At 47.8% G+C, this 19,951-nt stretch overlaps 1 protein-coding gene and 1 long non-coding RNA gene across 10 annotated transcripts in view; one reads left to right on the top strand and one right to left on the bottom strand.

Annotated features, from left to right (window-relative positions):
• The window catches only part of MTMR3 (myotubularin related protein 3), a 134,407-nt gene extending 125,458 nt beyond the window's left edge, over window positions 1-8,949 (top strand). For 6 of the 9 annotated variants that reach the window (XM_057744070.1, XM_057744069.1, XM_057744065.1 and 3 more), the window contains 6 exons: window positions 92-237; window positions 995-2,399; window positions 3,568-3,678; window positions 4,146-4,234; window positions 5,004-5,030; window positions 6,878-8,949. In XM_057744070.1, coding sequence (XP_057600053.1) covers window positions 92-237; window positions 995-2,399; window positions 3,568-3,678; window positions 4,146-4,234; window positions 5,004-5,030; window positions 6,878-7,049 — 1,950 coding nt within the window. In that variant the 3' untranslated portion in view covers window positions 7,050-8,949. The remainder of the gene's footprint in view (window positions 1-91; window positions 238-994; window positions 2,400-3,567; window positions 3,679-4,145; window positions 4,235-5,003; window positions 5,031-6,877) is intronic. The other 3 variants (XM_057744072.1, XM_057744068.1, XM_057744073.1) reach the window with 3 other exon arrangements.
• Window positions 5,650-18,071, bottom strand: LOC130858146 (uncharacterized). The gene is made up of 3 exons (XR_009055004.1): window positions 18,024-18,071; window positions 16,634-16,744; window positions 5,650-5,866 (listed from the first exon to the last, which is right to left on the bottom strand). It is a non-coding gene; the product is annotated as an uncharacterized LOC130858146 (long non-coding RNA).
• Window positions 18,072-19,951: the final 1,880 nt, after the last annotated feature.

The following is a 19,951-nucleotide window of genomic DNA, read 5'->3' as shown; positions in this document are numbered from 1 at the left end:
GCTTGGTGTTCGCTCTTCACCCTCATTTCTAGACATTTCTAACAGACTTGTTGGAACTTGTTTAAACCTGTGTCCACTGCTCTCTCCTCAGGTGCTGTACCCTGTGTGCCACGTGCGTAACCTGATGCTGTGGAGTGCAGTGTACCTGCCCTGCCCATCCCCATCCACCCCCGTGGACGACAGCTGCGCACCATACCCAGCCCCTGGCACCAGCCCTGATGATCCACCCCTGAGTCGGTGAGCCTGGGGCTGATGCCAAGACCTTAGGTCCTTCGTGGGTGTATTCCTGTGTTGGGATGCACCCAGGGGTGTTTGGAGATCATGACATTGTCTGGTTCCACACATCTTTCCTAGATCTCTGAAGTTTTTCTTAGGGAAGGTATAAAGGTTTGGGGCTGTGAGGCTGTAAGAGCCTCGTTTCCTGGAGAGTACTGGGCCCTGTTGCTACATCGCTCTCTTGCATGCACCAAGCAGTTTCTCAGTGATGGAGCAAATCCTCTGGGTTCCTTGTGATCCTCTGGCTTGAGTTTCAGCCACTGCTGTGTGGTCCTGCCTCCCTGCTATGACTTGCTGTCTTGGGCTTGAAAGGCAGATGCTGTCAGATAGACTGTCTGGCTTTGCAGGCTATGAATTAGCTTAACTGGATTCAGATTGGTGAAGGATAACTTAAAATACTGTAATATCAGAAAGTCAGCAGTGCTACTTCCCTTCGCCACTAATTGAGAAACATAGTATCGTGAATAATGTCTTTTTAAAATAACATTTGCTGTTAGCTTATTATAAGTGTCAGGTATGGGGTAGGGGTGGTGCCAGAGGAACAGAAGGACTGGAGCTCTGCCTTCCTGCAGTTTTGCGCCTTCTTCCAGAGACACCCGGGCTCCTTAAGTGGCTGTAATGGAGCCAGTTATGAAGTGACTGCCTGTTAAAACCTGTGGTCTCCTACTTCTGTTTGAACAACCTCAAATTCTCATTTCCCCCAAACTCTTTTCTTTAGGCTACCAAAGACTAGATCATTTGACAATCTGACCACAGCCTGCGACAACACAGTGCCGCTAGCCAGCCGGCGCAGCAGTGACCCAAGCCTGAACGAGAAGTGGCAGGAGCACCGTCGCTCGCTGGAACTGAGCACCCTGTCTGGTCCTGGGGAGGAGCTTCTGGATCCTGACAGCCTGGGGAAGCCAACCAAAGTGCTGGGTGGCGCTGAGCTGTCAGTTGCAGCTGGAGTAGCTGAGGGGCAGATGGAGAACATTTTACAAGAAGCCACCAAAGAGGAGAGTGGGGTAGAGGAGCCTGCCCACAGGGGGATACAGGAGGTCAAAGAGGAGGCTCTTTTAGAAGAGGAGAGTAGGGGGAAGGCCCCTGAGGGCCCGGCCATTGTGCTTCATCAAGAGCAAGAACTGGGTGATGCTGCTCTAAGGGGCCATCCAGTCACCAGCCTTCCTGTGCTCTCACAGAGTGTTGCTGAGCAGCAGGGTGGGCACAGTGTTCTCCCCAGTTCTCTCCAGGAGCTCCCCAGGGGAGAGGATACCCAGGAAGTCCCTGTGGAACAGTCTCAAATAGGAGCTATTGCAGAGGACAGGGAGGAAGCAGTCTTTCCAATCTCAGTAGATGCAAAAGTTGGCTCTGGTACCTCACAGTCAAGTTCTCTGCCCTCCCAAGTTTCATTTGAGACCAGAGGACCAAACATGGATAGTTCCGTGGACATGTTAATGGAAGATAAAGTGAAGTCAGAAAGTGGGCCCCAAGGACATCATAGACCTTGCCCGGTAAGCAGCGGCAGGTTCAGTGGCAAGGATGTGCTTCCTCAAGCCATGGAGCCCAGGCCTTCAGAGAGGAGCCTGGCTGAGAGGCCCCAAGTGGGATCTGTGGTGCATAGGACTTCCCCCGGCAGCACCCAGAGCCTGGTGCATTCTCCTTGTGCCTTGCCTTTAGCCGAATGTAAAGAGAGGCTTGTGTGCAATGGTGCCCCAGAGACTGAAAATAAGGCCTCAGAACAGTCCCCAGGGCCTAGTACCCTTCAGAAATACCCTACCCCCAATGGGCACTGCACCAATGGGGAGGCTGGTAGGAGCAAGGACTCACTGAGCCGCCAGCTATCTGCCACAAGCTGCAGCTCTGCCCACTTACACTCGAGGAACTTGCACCACAAGTGGCTGCAGAGCCACTTGGGGAGGCCGTCTGCAACTGGCAGCCCTGACCAGCCTTCCCGCAGCCACCTGGACGATGACGGCATGCCTGTGTACACGGACACTATCCAACAGCGCCTGCGTCAGATTGAGTCAGGCCACCAGCAGGAAGTGGAGACCTTGAAGAAACAGGTCCAAGAGCTGAGGAGTCGCCTGGAGAGCCAGTACCTGACCAGCTCCCTCCGCTTCAATGGGGACTTTGGGGATGAAGTGGTAAGTACACCATGGTGCCTCCATAGCTGCACAAGGAGACAGGGCATGCTGAGCCAGGGTGCCCTTTGTACAGATTTCTGAAAGAACTGGAAAGGTCCAGAGTAGCTCTGTTGAGAGAGGCTGGAGATCAGCCTCAGCCAGTGATTGGCAGTGTGCTTCTTTCTCTTTCCTGCATTGCTTACTCTCCATGAGTATCCTGTCTAGACAGAATAAGGAAGAGAGTTAGCACTCACTATGTGATTGGTTAGTTCTCTTTGGCGAGAGGATCATGCCTTGAGAAGAGCATGAACTCCTGGGAAGAATAACACTTGTAGGGCAAAGTAAAATATTCCTGTCAAATTATAGTGCCTGTCCTACCCTAGTAGCTAGTGAATAATTAGAAACCCCACCATTACCCGCCACCTCCCCCGCCCCCGCTCCCCCCCCCCCCCCCCCCCCGCAACAAAACATAACATGGGCTGCAGCTGTGAAGGTTTACTTCTTTTTAAACAGATATTTGTCCCCACTCTGTGGCGTAGAAATGGGCAGAAGGATTGGTTTTTAGCAGTGTTGGGAGTTAGTGCTGATGGGGCTTGGTGACTGGAAGTGGGGGTACCTGAGGGGAGGTTCTCAAGGACTCAGTCTCCTTACTTGATGTGATTAAGTACAAGTGTGAGTCTGGCTTTGAAGCAGTCAACGTACATTAAAGGCGAGCTCATCCAATGACTTCCAATTCAAACCGACTTGGTTTTTCCTTTATACTAATAATGATGATTTCTCATTTTCCCAAAGAGTCCTTCAGAGAAAGGAGGACATGCCCAAAGCACTCAGTTTCATCACACAGATGTGAGTGGCAGGGTTGGATTGACAGGCCCCCTGGAGCAGCTGACACTGAGTTCCCACTCCATCCTGGTCACTTCTGTCCTACTCACTTCCTGGAACCCGAGGCCTGTCTTTCCACTCCAGAGTCACTGCACACAGTCTTAGATCTGTGTATCTCTCTTCCAGCTGAGCTCAACCCTGTCTCTGCACCTGCTCAACCCAATTCTTGATGGCTGAGGCACCTAGAAATTCAGCAGCTCTAACACGCAGGCCCGCCCAAAGTCCCCAGTGCTCCCTTCTTTGCCAAGTCCTTTCTTCTGGGAGGAGACCAGGTTCATTCTGTTCAGCTGTGTTTGTTTGCCAACAGACTTCAATTCCTGACTCGGAAAGCAATCTGGATCAGAACTGTTTGTCTCGCTGCAGCACAGAGATTTTCTCTGAAGCCAGCTGGGAGCAGGTGGATAAACAGGACACGGAGGTACAGGCTCAGCCCCTGTTCTGAGTGCCACCCATGCAACTGTTTTTCCAGTTCTTCTCCTCCCCCATCATCCATTCTCCCTGCCCCTGGCCAAGGAACGACCTCACCGCACACTTAGCCTTGAGCCTCTCTGAATCTCAGCACCTGTGAATTCCCATCAAGCCTAGAATTTCTGAGCCAGGGAGACTCAGCAAGCCAGCCCTCTCTCATTGCCTCTATGAACTAGAGCCTTGCCAGCTCTCATAGTGACCCAGGGTGCTACTGCCTGCCACTGATCAGGGCAGTTGGAGTCCCCTCCAGGGAAACGATTTGGACGCCTTTCGTGTACTGCTGACATCAGACCTGATGGGCTGGTGCCACTGGAGCCAGTGTGGTCCTTGTGACTCTTGCTGCCCCCAGCATGGCTCTGCTGGCTCTGGCTGGATGACCCATCTCCTGTCACTGACCTGGCCCCATCTGTTTTACAGATGACCCGTTGGCTCCCTGACCACCTGGCTGCCCACTGCTATGCGTGTGACAGCGCCTTCTGGCTTGCCAGCAGGAAGCACCACTGCAGGTGCCATTGGGGGGCAGGGGTGTGGTGGGGTGGGTGGAGGTGTAGAGGCTGAGATGTGGTCCACAGAGCCTGCAGATTGGAGAGATACAGGCATCTGGCTGGTAGTGTTCTGAGGCAGACCCTGGGGTCTACAGGACCCTGACTCACCTTTTGTGCCTCTGCAGTTGGTGTTTACAGAACTGCATTTGGTGTCTTTCTTCCATTTTAGAGTGATTGTGAGTAAATTTTGAAATGTGCAGACGATGTCCCTTTTTGGTTTTTTTTTTTGCTTCCTGGATTGGTGGAGCAACAGCTGCCACCACCCAAAGCACCATTTTATTCCTAGAATAAGATTTCTTCCCATTCAACACGGCTGCTGTGAGCAAAATTAGTTTTCCTGCTGTGGGCAGGGAACTTCATTTTCCTACTCCTTACCCTGCTTCCTGACCCCATACTTCTTGGTGGGGGGACCAGTGGGAATAGCTGAGGATATAGTCTTCAATCCATAAAGCTCCTGACGTCTTTCTTCTTTCTTGGTTGGGGTAGTGAGTTGCTAGGGATGCTTTGCCCCCAGCTGGGGTGGTGACTGGAGGATGTTAAGTGTTGTTGAGATAGGAATTCTCTCTGAACTGTGACATAGCTCACTCACACGAGTGGACCTGGATTGAACATGGAACCACCTCTCTGTCTAGTGATGATGCTCTTAGTTCTGTATGTCTCCCCACCCTCACCCCAAGCCCAAATGTCTTTAGTTGGCTTCTTCTCTGAGCTCTTTCTCCCCTCCTTGCAGGGACACTGACCGTGTTGATCAAACGTGGTGAGCATTTGCAACAACCTGTCCGTGATGTCTGCACACCTACAATAACTTCTCCACACTAATGCTACCATTTCCCCCTCTCTGCACTCACTGGGATGAAGCTTGGGGCGGGAGTGCAGGCAGGCAAGCAGGTGGGCTCAGGGTGGGAACCACAGCAGCTGGCTGAGGAGACCATTTAGAGCTGAGTCAGGTTGCAGCCGTGGATGCCCCTGCTGACTGCACAGGTCGGCCGAGCCATCTTGCTTATGACAAGAAGTGGTGCTTCAGCAGGGGCTGGTCTTGTGGAGTAGCCAGCTGAGAGGTTTTAGAGCTATTTCTTTTGGGTGATTCACTGAGATGCCAGAATGATGCTGGTGACTTCTAAGTCAGACAGCATCACTGCTTTTTTTTTTTTTTTTTTTTTTTAAATATAGCCCAGGACTGAACAGAGGTGGTCTTTCCAGAGAACTGTTAGCATTGAAGACTGTAAGGGAAAACTCCACTTAGGGTCTGTCAGGGTCCCCTGAAAGAAGTCAGATAGAAAACCTTAACTGATCAAATTCATATCAGGCCTTTGAGCTGAATTCTAGCAGGTACGTTAAATAAATGTACACATTCAGAAATAGACATAGGTGATTTTTCTCTTGCTGACTCATGCTTTTCAGAAACAGAGTTGTGAAATACTCACTGCATTCTAGAAGATGAAGTCTTGTGTGTTTGTTTTAGTTGCTTTAGTTCTGTCTTTCCATTGCCCCTGTCTAGCTTTTTCCTTTCGTGGTATTCTTTTTCCCCAAAGGGTATTCAGTATTCCCTCCTCTGTGCTTGAGTGGTCCTTAATCCAGCAGTGGGTTTCCTTTCTGAGGAACACAAATGAAAAGGTAGTGAGTGATGCTGGCTAAGGAGGGGGATGTCCCTTCACCTGCTTGCCCCAAGTCTTTGGTGGGCTGCATCAGACTCCTCAGAGTCTCCTATTTTAGGGCCCCCCCCCAGAGTGGGATTGTAAGGTGAGCAGAAGCTCATCCTCTGCCAGTTCCCTTCCCTGGTAGCTGTGAAGGGCATCTCTTCGGGTGTGCAGACCTGTGCTGCACAGACACATCAGAGCTGGGCTCTCACGTGGAAGAGGGGAGAGAGGCCAGGGGCCTGGGTGCAGTCAGGCCTTCAGGTAGAGCTGATATCTCCTGGAGATGCATGGGGCAGGGGAGTGACCCATGATTGACTGACCCTTGTCTAATAGGGGGAGTGTGTGCACGCGTGTTCATCTGTGCTCTTGTCCTTTCACCCTGAGCATGTGTCACTGGTTGCTTGTCTCTGGCTTTGCATGCTGGTGGCAAAGCAGTCCTAGATGGTAGCAGTCTGTTCTTCGTGTTGTTGCCTTTGGGCAAGGCTCCTCACTCCCCAGTTGGGCTGGGAGTTTCTCTCATCCGAGTGGCTCAGAGGCAGTTGCATAGGACTGTGGCCTCTATGATCACAAGCTACACAGAGGCCGTTGCCCAGGTGGGTGTGGCCACGGGGTTTTCCTGGGCCATGTCTTAGCCATTGAGCCAGCAGCAGCCTTCTGCCCTGGGCCCCTTTGTTTTCAAGGATCTCTCTTGAGCAGCATCTTCCTGACACTTGGTGACCTTGAGCCATAGTAGTGAGGCAGCCAAGTGTCCTTGGCCCTAAAGTGAATGTGGTGTGCGATTGTGCTACGGAGGGGTGCCCTCTCTACCTGGCTTCTTTCTGGGTTAGACAAATGAGAGTGTTTCATATGAGAGGCATCTCTGGCACATCTGAATCACGTGCAGTGAAGCTCTGTCTTCTGAAGTTGGTTTCTCCACCCCATGTCTGCTACTGACACTAATGCGGTTTTTGTTTCTTCTCATCTCAAGGAATTGTGGGAATGTATTCTGCTCCAGTTGTTGTAACCAGAAGGTTCCAGTTCCCAGCCAACAGCTCTTTGAACCTAGTCGAGTGTGCAAGTCTTGCTATAGCAGCCTGCATCCCACAAGCTCCAGCATTGACCTTGAACTGGATAAGCCCATTGCTGCCACTTCAAACTGAAGCTCAGTGACCTGGGGCGGGCAGAGGCCAAGCTGCTGTTCCTCTGACAGGCCCACACAGCCTGGGCAGACCGAGAGGCCTGTGCACTTTGGAATGGGGACATGGAACCAACTGTGCAGAGTGATGGAAATTTGGGATGTACCACTGATTATAGATTGATCTCTCCCTCCCCACCCCCACTTTTTTTTTCCTCTCCATTTGCCTCCAAAAATGAGACAAGTACCCTGGTTGTCTTTTTTTAAAAAAAAAAAAAGGGGGGGGGGAGGCAGCTGGTTGAGTCAGGAGTATAGGCCTGAGATAGCAGGGAATAAAGCCAGTGCTGACCTTTGTGACCGTTCCTCATATCACCGCCATATCAGAGCTGAATGGAGAAACCTTTGCTGCTGAGGATGCTGAAAGCATCTGCCCTAAGAGCAGTGCCCCAGGTGCCCACTCCCTCCCAAGAGGGCTGGGCCAGTCCCATCCCGCCGGCAGATAAATGGGATTGGGATTTGGAGGGAGGGGCTCATAGTAAGCAGGACCCCTTTGGGGAAAGAAGGGGTACACTCCTGAGGCAGTGAGAGGGCTGGGAATGGGTGGCTAGCATATTCTCCCCTGTGGGATTCTCTTTTTAACTTGACCCAGAGTGTTTAAGGCTCTCCTCACTGTCAGTGGTCTGCCCCTTCAGCCAGGCTGTGTAGCACTTCCCACCCTCAGGCATAGCATGCAGACTGGCCAGAGTGCAGTGTCCTGTTGCTGTGGTCAAGGCCAAAGTGTGCCCTGAGCTCGGGCACACCTGGAAGCCCCTTCCAGGGGCCTGGTCCCCCAAACAATCTCTCTTCCTCAGCCAGCACAGGGAAATCCAGACTCAGGGTTCCAAAAATTCCCCATTCCCAAATCAATCATGGATCTCCCTCTTTAGGGGTAGAATCAGCAAGCATCTGGAAAGGGGAGCATGTCCCATAGACTCAGCCTTCCTCTGTTTCCCCTTCTTGGAGCAGCAGGAAGGACCCAGCATTCCCACTGCTCTGCTCCTGTGCTGCTGGTCAGCAGTGAGGGGCCACTTGGTGACTCTGCAGGGGTCCTTAGAGAAGTGACACAGCCCGTAGGAGATGCAAGGCACCTTTCCTCAGTAAGCTTTGATGTGGTCCAAAAAGAGCCTTAAATCAAGAATATTTGTGGTGGAGATGGGTATGGAGAAGGGTGGAGAGGAGTTTAGGTTTGTGATCTTGGCATCCATGTTTTGTGCCTGCCCTCCCTCTCAGGGGAAGGGCCATGCTTGGCTCTGCTAACAGCTGCTAACTGGTAACAGGGCGGATTGTGGTGGGCAGTGGGGGTGAGGCCTGGGAACTCTCCTGAGCCTTTGGAAGCAGTTCCCTGGCTAAGGGCAAGTTGTGTCTCAGGAAGGTGGCTCCTGTGTGTGCCTGGGTGTAGTTAAGATGTGGCCCAGAAGCCTTCCCTGGAGCTGTCAGTCCAGGCAAAGCCAAGAGCATCTGAGCACGTCTCTGACTTCCCAGTGGCAGCAGGTTGCTCAGAATTTGAATTTAGTTAAACAGGGTGTAAGTTCTTCTCCGCACTCTGTGTGGTCTGGCCTTGCAGGTAGGGAGAAGTCAGTCTAATTGAAGATTGTGCAGTTCCTAGTGACAGGTGCCAAGAGGTTATGATACGGGTTTCTTGGGTCTGATGTACAGTGTGAATAAATGCTTGCAGCTCTTAGCCCTTTTTTGATCAATGAAGCACTTTTTTATTAATATTTTTCTTTGTATGTAAAGGAGGAACCGTAACTCTCCGTAGCTGTATATATAACCCTTTTCTCCTAAAGAGGAGTCGGTCAGTGCTCCTATATTTTTCATTTTTTTGTCAAAGCAAGAAGTAAATACTTTAGAATTGTTAAATATATAAATAAAGTGAATAAAGTTTAGTGTTCCGCATGGTAGCATTTGCTAACACGTTCTAATTCTTTTCCCTGTGGTTTATTCCCCTTCATTCCATTTTGCTCTTACACAGAAGCAATTTGAGGTGCTGCTGAGAAAGTGAACTTTGGCAAAGGACAACTACAGATTTCTTTTCAACTCTGGACCTTGGCAAGGAGCCGCACCAGGATACCCACACACTGCGACACATTTCCTTGATGGTTTTTGCCCCAAATATCTCCAAAGCTAAAAAGGCAAAGCAGTCTGACTGACATCTTAACAGTCAGCCGTTCTTCCTTATCTGAAGAACTGAATGTCAACAGTAATTAAAACTACCTCTGTCCTCTAGGCTTTTTTTTTTTTTTTTTTTGCTATTGCTTTGATTTCAGCCAGTGCTCTGGCCTCTTAACCCCACCCCACCCATGGAGCATCAGCTGCCCCTGTAGCAGCAGGTAAGCATTGAGGCCTGTGTGCAGTGGAGACTGAAAGGAGGTTTTGGGGGGAGGGTGGCTAGAAAGTACCTCTGCTCTGCCTGTCCTTGGATGAGAGAATTACAGGTGTGCAGAGAGACCTTGGGGCAGAAACTGAATTGGATGTGAGTGGGTTGTGTGCCTAACGAGAGGTCTCCTTCCTCCTCCCACACAGAGGGAGGAACCTCTGCTTCTTAGATCTGCAACCAGCAGAGGAGGTCACACCAGTCCTGAGTGGTTCTTTTGCGCTTCGCAGAGGTGGATTTTCTTTCCCGTGTCACTGTTGGGACCCTTCCCATCCCACGGGATTTTGGGGGATGTAACACTATGCAGTTCTTCTTGAGGGAAGGTAGGTATTGAGTAGCGCCCAGCTGTGGGGTCGCCAGCCTCACATCTGTGGTGAGTTGGGGCTCTGAGCTACCTGAGAGCCTTCCAGAGTCACTTTCTGGATGTACTCACTGCCTAAAAGCACACACGCACTTGAAAACAGCTCAGCTGGTTCCAGTCTGAGAGCTGTGTGTGCTGTCTGGCAGGCGTTTAAGAACTAACCTGTCTTCTAGGAGGAAAAGGTGGCACTTCAGCTGCCTTCGGCCCATCAGGGAGCTGAATCTGTGTTCAGACCAATTTGTAAAATTGTGTTTGTCATGGGCAATGTGTGTCTACACAGAGCTCCTGTTCCTGAGGGCTAATGTCTTAGCCCTTGGCAAGTTGAAAACACTTGAAGCATCTAGCAAGCCTGTTGGGGCCATAGAGGGGGAGCTGCTGGCATTAGGGAAGATGAAGAGCCAGGTGCTGGTGAGACCCGCACAGTGTGAGTCAAGGCAAGGAACTGCCCTGTGGAAGAGGGCAGTATGTGGAGAAAAGCACTTATCTGAGGACCTGGCCAGCTTTCTCCAGGCTGTCACATGGAGGTATTTGGTCTAAGCAGTGGAGTATTAACGGTGACCTTGAGATGCCAGCATGTCCTCTTCATCTCTGAATTTCCCTGTCCTGGTTCTTGCTCAATATTCTTTCTATACTTTGGTCTCCTTAATCTCAGTCCAAAAAATGATGGGGTTGCTTTAATCCACTGAGACTTTCTAGTAAAGGTGTACAGAAAATTTTTTATTTTGCTAATATGCTCATTGTTCCTTTCTATGTAAGCAAAGAATATTCTAAAAATGAAAAAGGTACTGTGGCAGATTTAAAGGGGAATGAACAAAATGCTGCCAGAGCATTTGTTAATTTCCAGCTATTAAAAAATATCAAAATGGGAATTGAGGGTAAACCCTAGAATGTGGTTTCGGGCCACTGTCCTTGAGACAGCTGATATACTTGGCTGCTGCACATGAGGCTGGGGAATCATTAACTGTAGCCATGACCTCTGTTGATCTCTTAAAAATAAGGGCTGCTTTGAAGGTGCTGTTGCAGGCATTTAGCTGGTACCTGTTCAAGTACCTGTTCAAATGACCTGTCTCCAGGGCTGCACCCACCTGACTGCATTAGCTGAGGGTAGGACTAAACAGCAAGTGAAAATAGGCCTGGGCTGTGGAGTCCCAGCTGTTTAATTTCTAGTCACATTTTCTAAGAACATTTGTTCTAAGTCTCGGTTACTGATAAGATGTCGGGAGGGCAGGACCAGAATGTGTGAGAGGCTTCTAGCAAGAGTAGGTGGTTATACTCCTAAGCCTCTGACTTTTAAATGGGAGTCTCCCTACCCCCAGTACACAACTGCACTGACGCTTTGGTCCTTGCCCTTGTGTGGAGGTCATCTGCATACCTGTGCAGATACCAGCTGCCTACCTGGTCACACAGGGCTCTTCTAGGCTAGGCAGTTGTTGGAGGCATGAGGGGAAAGGGAAGGGGTACCCTCTGAAGTAGGAATTACAGAATTTTTAAATGCTGCTAATTGTATTTTGTTTACCATTTACTGTCTTTACGGTCATATTCAAGTTCTTAGTCAGCCCCTCTTATAGTGCTCATACCAGTTGCATTTCAGTTGTATTTTCAATGAAATTTGCTTTACATTGGCATTCAGAATTGACCTTTACCTGCTTCCTGACTGGTTTAAGAATTTTTTTTTTGGCCAGCTGCACCCATGAGTCTTGGATCCTGGTTAAATACACTGTGTTGCTCCTGACAGTAGTGCCCGCTATTCTAACAGCATTGATTCTGCTGTAGCCTCAGTGACCATGTAAACTAAGTAAATGTCATTTCTACCCACAAACAGTTGTTCAGTCCCTTGCCACTGTGGTTGTCTAGTCAGTCTTATGACCAGTGTTTTAGGTGCATGGGATAAATCAGCTCTGCCCCTTAGTCTGTTCAAGAGACAGGGAGGGGCCTGGCCAGGAGAGGGCAGCAGGAGTCAGCATTTGTGTTTCATAGGCCTGGGACTTGAAGCCCTGACATTAGAAGTGAGGGAGGGACCTTAGATCATGCTGTTCTGTGGGGAGAGAGCCCCCAGTCCCATTCAGTATTAGGCTTCCAAGTAAGATCTGATTTGAAGAAAGGTTTTGATGATTAAAAGAAAGTCTGAAATTATTGATTTAATCCAACCTCCTGATTTTTTAAAAAATTTATTTTTTCTACAGTAAGTCCTTGTTGGTTATCTGTTTTAAATACAGCATTGGGTACATGTGAATCCCAAACTCCCAATCTACCCCCCACCCCCTGGTAACCATAAATTTATTCTCTAAGTCTGTGAGTCTGTTTCTGTTTTGTAAATAAGTTCATTTGTATTTTTTTTTTTTTAGCTTTCACATATAAGTGATATCATATGATATTTGTCTTTCTCTGACTTACTTCACATAGTATGATAATCTCCAGGACCACCCATGGAAATAGCATTAATATTCCATTGTATATACGTACCACATCTTTTTTTTTTTTTTTTTTTTTATTTTATTTTTTTGGGGGTACACCAGGTTCCCACATCTTCTTTATCCATTCATCTTTCGATGGACATTCAGGTTGCTTCCATGTCTTGGCTATAGGTAAACAGTGCTGCAGTGAACACTGGGGTGCATGTATCCTTTCAAACAGTGTTTTTCTCCAGATAAAAGCCCAGGAGTGGGATTGCTGGATCATGTGGTAGCTCTGTTTTTAGTTTAAGGAACCCCCATACTGTTCTCCATAGTGGCTGTACCAATTTATATTCCTGCCAACAGTGTAGGAGGGTTCCCTTTTCTCCAACATTCATTGTTGGTAGATTTTTTTGATGATGGCCATTCTGACCAGTGTGAGGTGATATCTCATTGTAGTTTTGATTTGCATTTCTCTAATAATTAGTGATGCTGAGCATCTTTTCATGTGCCTCTTGGCTATCTGTGTGTCTTCTTTGCGGAAATGTCTCTTTAGGTCTTCCGCCCATTTTTTGATTGGATTGTTTGTATATTTTGGAGATTAATCCCTTGACAGTTGCTTTGTTTGCAAATATTTTCTCCCATACTTTGGATTGTCTCTTTCGTTTTGTTTGTGATTTCCTTTGTTGTGTAAAAGTTTTTTGAGTTTAATTAGGTTCCATTTGTTTATTTTTGGTTTTATTTCCATTACTGTGGGAGATGGACTGAAAAAGATACTGCTGCAATTTATGTCAAAGAGCATTCTACCTATGTTTTCCTCTAAGAGTTTTATAGTATCTGGTCTTATATTTAGCTCTTTAATCCACTGTGAATTTGTGATATTTTGTAGAGAAAACAGGGATTCAGGGAGCAGCAAAGATACATCCAGGGTTACCAGTGAATAAACAGCTAAATTTGAATAAGAAACATTCTCTCCTGACCCCTTTCCCTCAGTGCTCTTGGGCTTCCAGAGAGCAGCCTTAGATAAATAGTTATTCTAACCTGGTTCTCTTTGAGTTAGCCAAACCAGAAATCTTGGAGCAGGGCATAGTAGTCACTACTAAAGGCTTAAACTATGAGCCCTCCTCTCCCTGGTAACCAAAATCAAAAGGTTTTGATATTATAATCCAGTGTTTTGTTTCTTTTTAACTTTTCAGGTATATAAAAACCGTGTTAACAGCATGAACTAAGTTCAAGTCATAAACTAGTGGGGTGGTGGGGGGAGCATTTTTGACTAGTGCAAATGGGTTAGTTGTGCACGACCTCACTGTCCAATTTGTATCTGATTTTGTTTGGTTCAGTGTGGAGGAAAAAATCCTGATTTTTATCTATATAAGTGGAAATAGTCATAGCTTGTCTACAGTCTCTAGTTAGGTACAAAACTGAAGTAGATGCTTGAAAAAAGGTTGAGGAATATCCCATACCTGCTTTCAGCCCTTATTCTCCATACATCAAGTAAGAAACATGCAAAGGTTATAATCAGTAAAATAAAGGCTGTAATCAGTAAAAGTATACTATGGTGAGAACCACAGCATTGAGCTGCAGCTGGACGTGGCCGTCCCAGCACCAGGCTTGCACCCACTGCATCAGCAACCCCTGAGAAGCCCACACAAGCACAATAATGGAGGCCTTACCTTTAGTCTCAGGCAGCCTAAGCAATGCATGTTTTACATCTGAGTGTACATGTTACAGATGGCTTTTAATATTTAAGGTGACACCTGAAGTGAATGTTTGCAGGGAACCACTGCCACAAAAGTCAGTTTCAAAACCACTCTTTTGGTGGAAAGAACCTGGGGTTTCCGAGCCCACAAACTTGGATTGGAATCCAGCCCCGCAGTGCCAGCTGAGCTGCCTGTGGGTGGTGAGGAACTGAGCGTGTCCTCATTTAGAGCAGAGCACTGGCCACGAAGAGGGGGTTGGCGGTGAGTGCCTAGTGAGTGCTCACCCCCCTGCCCCATCCATGAAATGAGGTGACATTTCTGTCTCTGGCTGCTGGTGGACATTCTGATGATCAGAGCCAGACAGTGCTTCTGTCCCACCACCCATTAAAACCAGAAGACAACTGGCCCTGCCCTGGGTCTTCCACCTTACAGAGGTAACATTCTGATCTGAGTTTTATAATAAATTGCAAATTTATCACTACTCAAAGACTTTAAAGTTAACATATGAACTTAAAATTTTTTTTTTAACGGATGCAAGTCTGCAGATCCACTGCTGCTTTAAAATCCTATAAAGGCAGAGGGGGCCAAGAGAAAGAAATTGCTTGCTAGTGTTGAGGTTACATCTAAGAACTCCGAGTCCTGTAGAGACTGATGTGGTCTAACTTTGCTGATGAGTTTTAGGTTCCTGGCTGAAGACTGACCAAGCCATAAGATATGCAGACCAGCCAGCTCTCCAGGCTGAGGAGCAGGGGAGGTAGCGTGAGGTGGGCCTTCCCTCTACACAGTGCAATGTCTGGCACACGGGCCTGGGCCAGGTTGTGTTCACTACCTGGCAAGCGAGCCCAAGGCTGGAAAAAGTGAAGACCTTGCCTTCAGCTCATCCTCCTTCCATCTCCAATGCCAAAAGAGCCCAAGGTGGCTGATCATATTTAAGGCTTCATCATCCAAATTAAAACAGATGTGAGTTAATTATAAATAGTTCCCTTACTGTATTTTGCCCACTGGAAAATCAGTCCCTAGAACTGGAGGTTCTTTCAAGTTACCCAGAAGATCCACTCATTGGCATATACTCTACTGGGCAGTTCCTAATTTTGAAGTCCCTGTCAGCCCTTGGGACCTGTGCTGGGTAGCATAATTCTTTCTTTCATTTGTCTTGATAAATCAGCCAACTGCTGCCTCAGACTTCTGCCCCCCGACATGTTCTCTGGTGTCCCCAAGGACTATCTGTACCTGCTGGCTCTTCTGCCTCTGCAGTTGGCCTTCGGGGCTGCACGAGACGGTCCTTTCTCTGCTCTCCTTCCACATATGCTTCCTTGGAAATTTATAAATCAAGGTACTTAAAGTGGATACACTTTACTAAGTTCCATGTGAGTCTCTGCCAGAAATGCAGCGAAGGCTTCCTAAAGTGCTAGAATGTCAGCATCCCCACCCCCAGGTAGGACGCTAACCTCCTCTTTCCAGACTGTAGTTGAATTCCTCCCCAAACCCCCACCCACCTTCTCTGGATCTGTTTAAGAAGCTCAGTCATAGGAAGTTCTGAACCACACCAGGCAGGAATGAACCACGGCAGCTAAAGCCACTGCACAGGGCTCCCGTGTGCTGCTCAAGGGAGGGAGAGGCGCGGCTGCTGGGGCCTTTGCCTCTCCTTACCTGGATACACCCTTACCATCCTGTCCTCCATGTAAGCCCTGCCTGCCAAAGCCCTCCAGACTTTTGGAGATCACTGCCAATGCCTGAAAAGCTGAGGACAAGAGCCTGGGTATCTGAAGTCACCTGGTTACACCTCGTTTTGGGAACCCTAACTGAGGCCTCCGCAGTAGAGCCTTTGCTTCTAACAGGTGTGCATACACCAGGTGACTCATTCATTTAACAACTAATGAACTCCATGATTCTACACAGGCTGCTTTGAGGAATCCCATGAGATGACATGGCATTTCTGTCTCTGGCACTGTTTGCCTTCAAGATTGTGCCGTCTGTTAGGGAAGATTGGGCAGATAAATAAAAGACACTCATTATCCAGAAAGGATTGACACCTGAAAAGCCCTCTTTTGAGTTAACCCACTGTAAACAGAGACCCGAGTTTCACATAGTAAGTAGTGAAAAAGGCTTAATTGGAACAAGTTATCTGTTAGCAAAATGTAGTTGCAGCTATGGGCCATTTCCTAGAAAAAACATTTTACATACTTTCCCTCTTAAAGTTACATGATTGTACAACAGGACATCATTTCACGTTTGATTTCCATAGTGCAATCAACCACAGGGTTGTTTTTGCAAAAGTTAGTCAAGGGCCTTCTCTAGTTTTCCGGAGGGCTTCTCTTAACCCCTTTGACAGTCAGATTCCCTCCCTGTGCAGCTCTTCTCACTTGTAAGTGGACCTCATTCTCAGTTCTTGCTTGCTAAGTGGCAGCAGACTCTGACTCCATCAGGGGTTGAGATAACTATTAGCCCAAAGAAGCCAGAGCTGGGTGTCTGCCTAGGCACGTTCTTGTGTGTGCACAGCCCTGACCCGGAGGTTGTTGGACCTGTGCTCTAGCTCCTTCATCGCTGATTTAGGGTGTAGCCTTGACCACTCTACTCTGCTTTAATTTCTCCTCTGCGGGGAAGTTTGCCCAGTCAACCCACAAGCTGTTGAGGATCCAATAAGGAAATGTTTTACAAAGTCTAGCTGTCTTGCAGTGTGAGGGATAGCATCCTGCGAAGCTCGGACTTGAACTACTGCTCTGCCTGAGTCCCCCACCTTACCTGCTTTCCCGTGTCGTCCAGAGTTGGAGGCATCAGGAACCCTTCTTATTTCCCACGCAGCCACGCTGCTCCAAAGCAGTGGAACTTCCCTTATCACCTGTACCTGTCCAACTGGAGGGAGGAGGAAAACGTGTCATTTCTTTTCTCTTGATGCATGCAGAGCTGGCCCTGCACCCCATGGGGAGAGAGAAGTCGACTCAGGCAGCCTGACCATGGCCTTCGGCAGGCAGAACACTTGCCCTCAGAGCGGAACTGCACTCCTCTAGTCTGAGCAGGAGCAAACTCTCAGAGGAGTCCTCTGGCACCTTTTCCTCCATGGTACTGTCAGGCCCGCTCTGTACTTCCATAGCCCTGTCAGACCTGCGAGTTCCTCCTACCATACCCAGAGCTGCTCCTGCTTCTCTCCCTCCCTCCCCTTCTGCTCCAAACTCCCCTTGCCTCTGCACGTCATCCAGAACAGCCTCACACTAAAGGCAATGAAAATACAGAAGCTAGAAACAGCACAAATGTCCATCAACAGGGAACGGATAGTTTGTGAAACATTCATCTATAGAATATAACATAGCAATGAATGAATAAACTAGTTACACATACAAACACATGGATTGATCTCACGTCAATACTGAATGGAAAAAAGAATAAAATTATGTGCTGTATGATTCCATTCTTTAAAAGTTCAAAACCAGGCAAAAGTATTATTTCAGGTGCCAAGATACGGTAACTACAAAAGCCAGGGCCCTGGTCATCTCTAGGGGCTGGAGCGAGTAGGTTGGGGAGGATAAGTAGGCTTCCAGAGCGCTGGAGATGCTGCAGGTACGGAGCGGAGCGTGTGGCTTTCTTCATAACTGATAACTCATCAACCTCTACAGGTTTTTAATGTACTTTTCTACATGTTATTTCACAAAGTTAAAAAGACAAACCCAGCCCTTCCACCTTGAGCTTCTCAGGGCACCAGCCCCTTGGTGTGCACACCTCTCATGCAATTGATTGGCCTCAGTGGGGACATCCAGTGGGGAGCTGTCAGGGCCTGAGGAGAAAGGGGTTTGCCCGATTGCTCAGGTAGCCCACGATCAATGAACAGGGGCCGCCTTCATTCCTGCCCACAGTCTCACACTAAGGCAGTGAAAATACACACGCCATAAACAGCTGAGGTCGTTTGTACCCACTGTGCTGTCATTTCCTTGCCCCAGCCTCACTGCATTCCCAGGGAAGCACTGGCTTCCTGGTTGTGGTCAGGCTGGCCTTGAATGGGCCTTTCCAGACCTGGGTCTGTTTTTAATGAACAGGATCTGCTATGATGAGTTGCCTCCAGTGCCCTAGGTTTAACTTAAATCAGGGAGGATATGCTTGGTTTCCATTGTTTATATAATGTGGTCATCTGCCCACTTACCTGGAATTGGTGGAATCCCATGCCCGGGAACCTTTGAATGTGTACAGGGGTACCAGTCAAACAACAAAACAGGAGTTCCTGCTCCATGTCAGGCACCTCAGTAGGCCGAGAAAGCCAGAATCTGTTGACAGAAGACAGGTACGGGTGATGAATGCTGCAGAGCAGCCCAGCACTCTGTGGGAACCTGCAGCAAGTCAGGGGCGGGGGGGTCTCTAGGGAAGTACTGTGTAAACTAAGGCCCAAGGGATAAAGAGGGAAAGACACAAGAAGCTAATTCATTGAGCATGTACTGAAGCCACTTTCATCATTTAGTTGGGACAACAACCACTTAAGATAGGCATTATTATCCCCGTTTTACAGATGAAGAAACTGAGGCTCAGGTGAAGAGCACTATCCAAGGTCACTCAGCTAACACAGCAGAATGAGGACTTGAACTCTAGTCTGCATGATTTAAAAGCCAGGTAGTGGGGAGGCTGCTGTCATAGTCGTGGCAAGAAGTGGTGGTGGCATCAGTAGATACAGAGAGAAGTAGGCGTGCAGGCCCAAGAGGGACTCTGAAGGGAGAACTGTTGAGGCAGAGGAGGAGGAGGAACCAGTCAAAAATGGCTCCAGGTTCTACCTTGATCAACTGGATGGACAGTGATCCTTCCAATGTCCTAAGGCACCCCAGTTCTTTTTTTTTTTTTTTTTTTTTTTATTCCCCCCAACCCTCCCCGCTTTCCCCACTTGGTGTCCATGTGTTTGTTCTCTACATCTGTGTCTCTATTTCTGCCTTGCATTTCCTCTTTCATAGTTGTTAGCATTTGCCTTATGTATTGAGGTGCTCCTATACTGGGTGCATATATATTTATAATTGTTATCTCCTCTTCTTGGATTGATCTTTATGTAATGTCCTTTCTTGTCTCTTGTACCATTTATTTTAAAGTCTATTTTATCTGATATGAGTATCACTACTCCAGCTTTCTTTTGATTTTCATTTGCATGAAATATCTTTTTCCATCCCCTCACTTTCAGTCTGTATGTGTCCCTAGGTCTGAAGTGGGTCTCTTGTAGACAGCATATATATGGGTCTTGTTTTTGTATCCATTCAGCCAGTCTGTGTCTTCTGGTTGGTGCATTTAGTCCATTTACATCCAAGGTAATTATCGAGATGTGTGTTCCTATTACCATTTTCTTAATTGTTTTGTTTTTGTTTTTGTAGGTCCTTTTCTTCTCTTATGTTTCCCGCTTAGAGAAGTTCCTTTAGCGTTTGGTGTAGGGCTGGTTTGGTGGTGCTGAATTCTCTTAGCTATTGCTTGTCTGTAAAGCTTTTGATTTCTCCATTGAATCTGAATGAGATCCTTGCTGGGTAGAGTATTCTTGGTTGTAGGTTCTTCCCTTTCATCGGTTGTCGGTTCTTCCCTTTCATCACTTTAAATATATTGTGCCACTCCCTTCTGGCTTGTAGAGTTTCTGCTGAGAAATCAGCTGTTAACCTTATGGGAGTTCCCTTGTATGTTATTTGTCGTTTTTCCCTTGTTGCTTTTAATAACTTTTCTCTGTCTTTAATTTTTGTCACTTTGACTACTATATGTCTTGGCATGTTTCTCCTTGGGTTTATCCTGCCTGGGACTCTGCGCTTCCTGGACTTGGGTAGCTATTTCCTTTCCCATGTTAGGGAAGTTTTCAACTATAATCTCTTCCAATATTTTCTCTGGTCCTTTCTCCCTCTCTTCTCCTTCTGGGACCCCTATAATGCGAATGTTGGTGCATTTAACATTGACCCAGAGGTCTCTTAGGCTGTCTTCAGGTCTTTTTATTCTTTTTTCTTTATTCTTTTCCGCATCAGTGATGATCACCATTCTGTCTTCCAGGTCACTTACTCATCCTTCTGCCTCAATTAATCTGCTATTGGTTCCTTCTAGTGTATTTTTCATTTCAGTTATTGT

Source organism: Hippopotamus amphibius, chromosome 8 (genome assembly GCF_030028045.1).
Source record: "Hippopotamus amphibius kiboko isolate mHipAmp2 chromosome 8, mHipAmp2.hap2, whole genome shotgun sequence".
NCBI classification, from domain to species: Eukaryota; Metazoa; Chordata; class Mammalia; order Artiodactyla; family Hippopotamidae; genus Hippopotamus; species Hippopotamus amphibius.
Note: the sequence above shows the minus strand (reverse complement) of the source record. Positions and strands in the feature narration are given on the sequence as shown.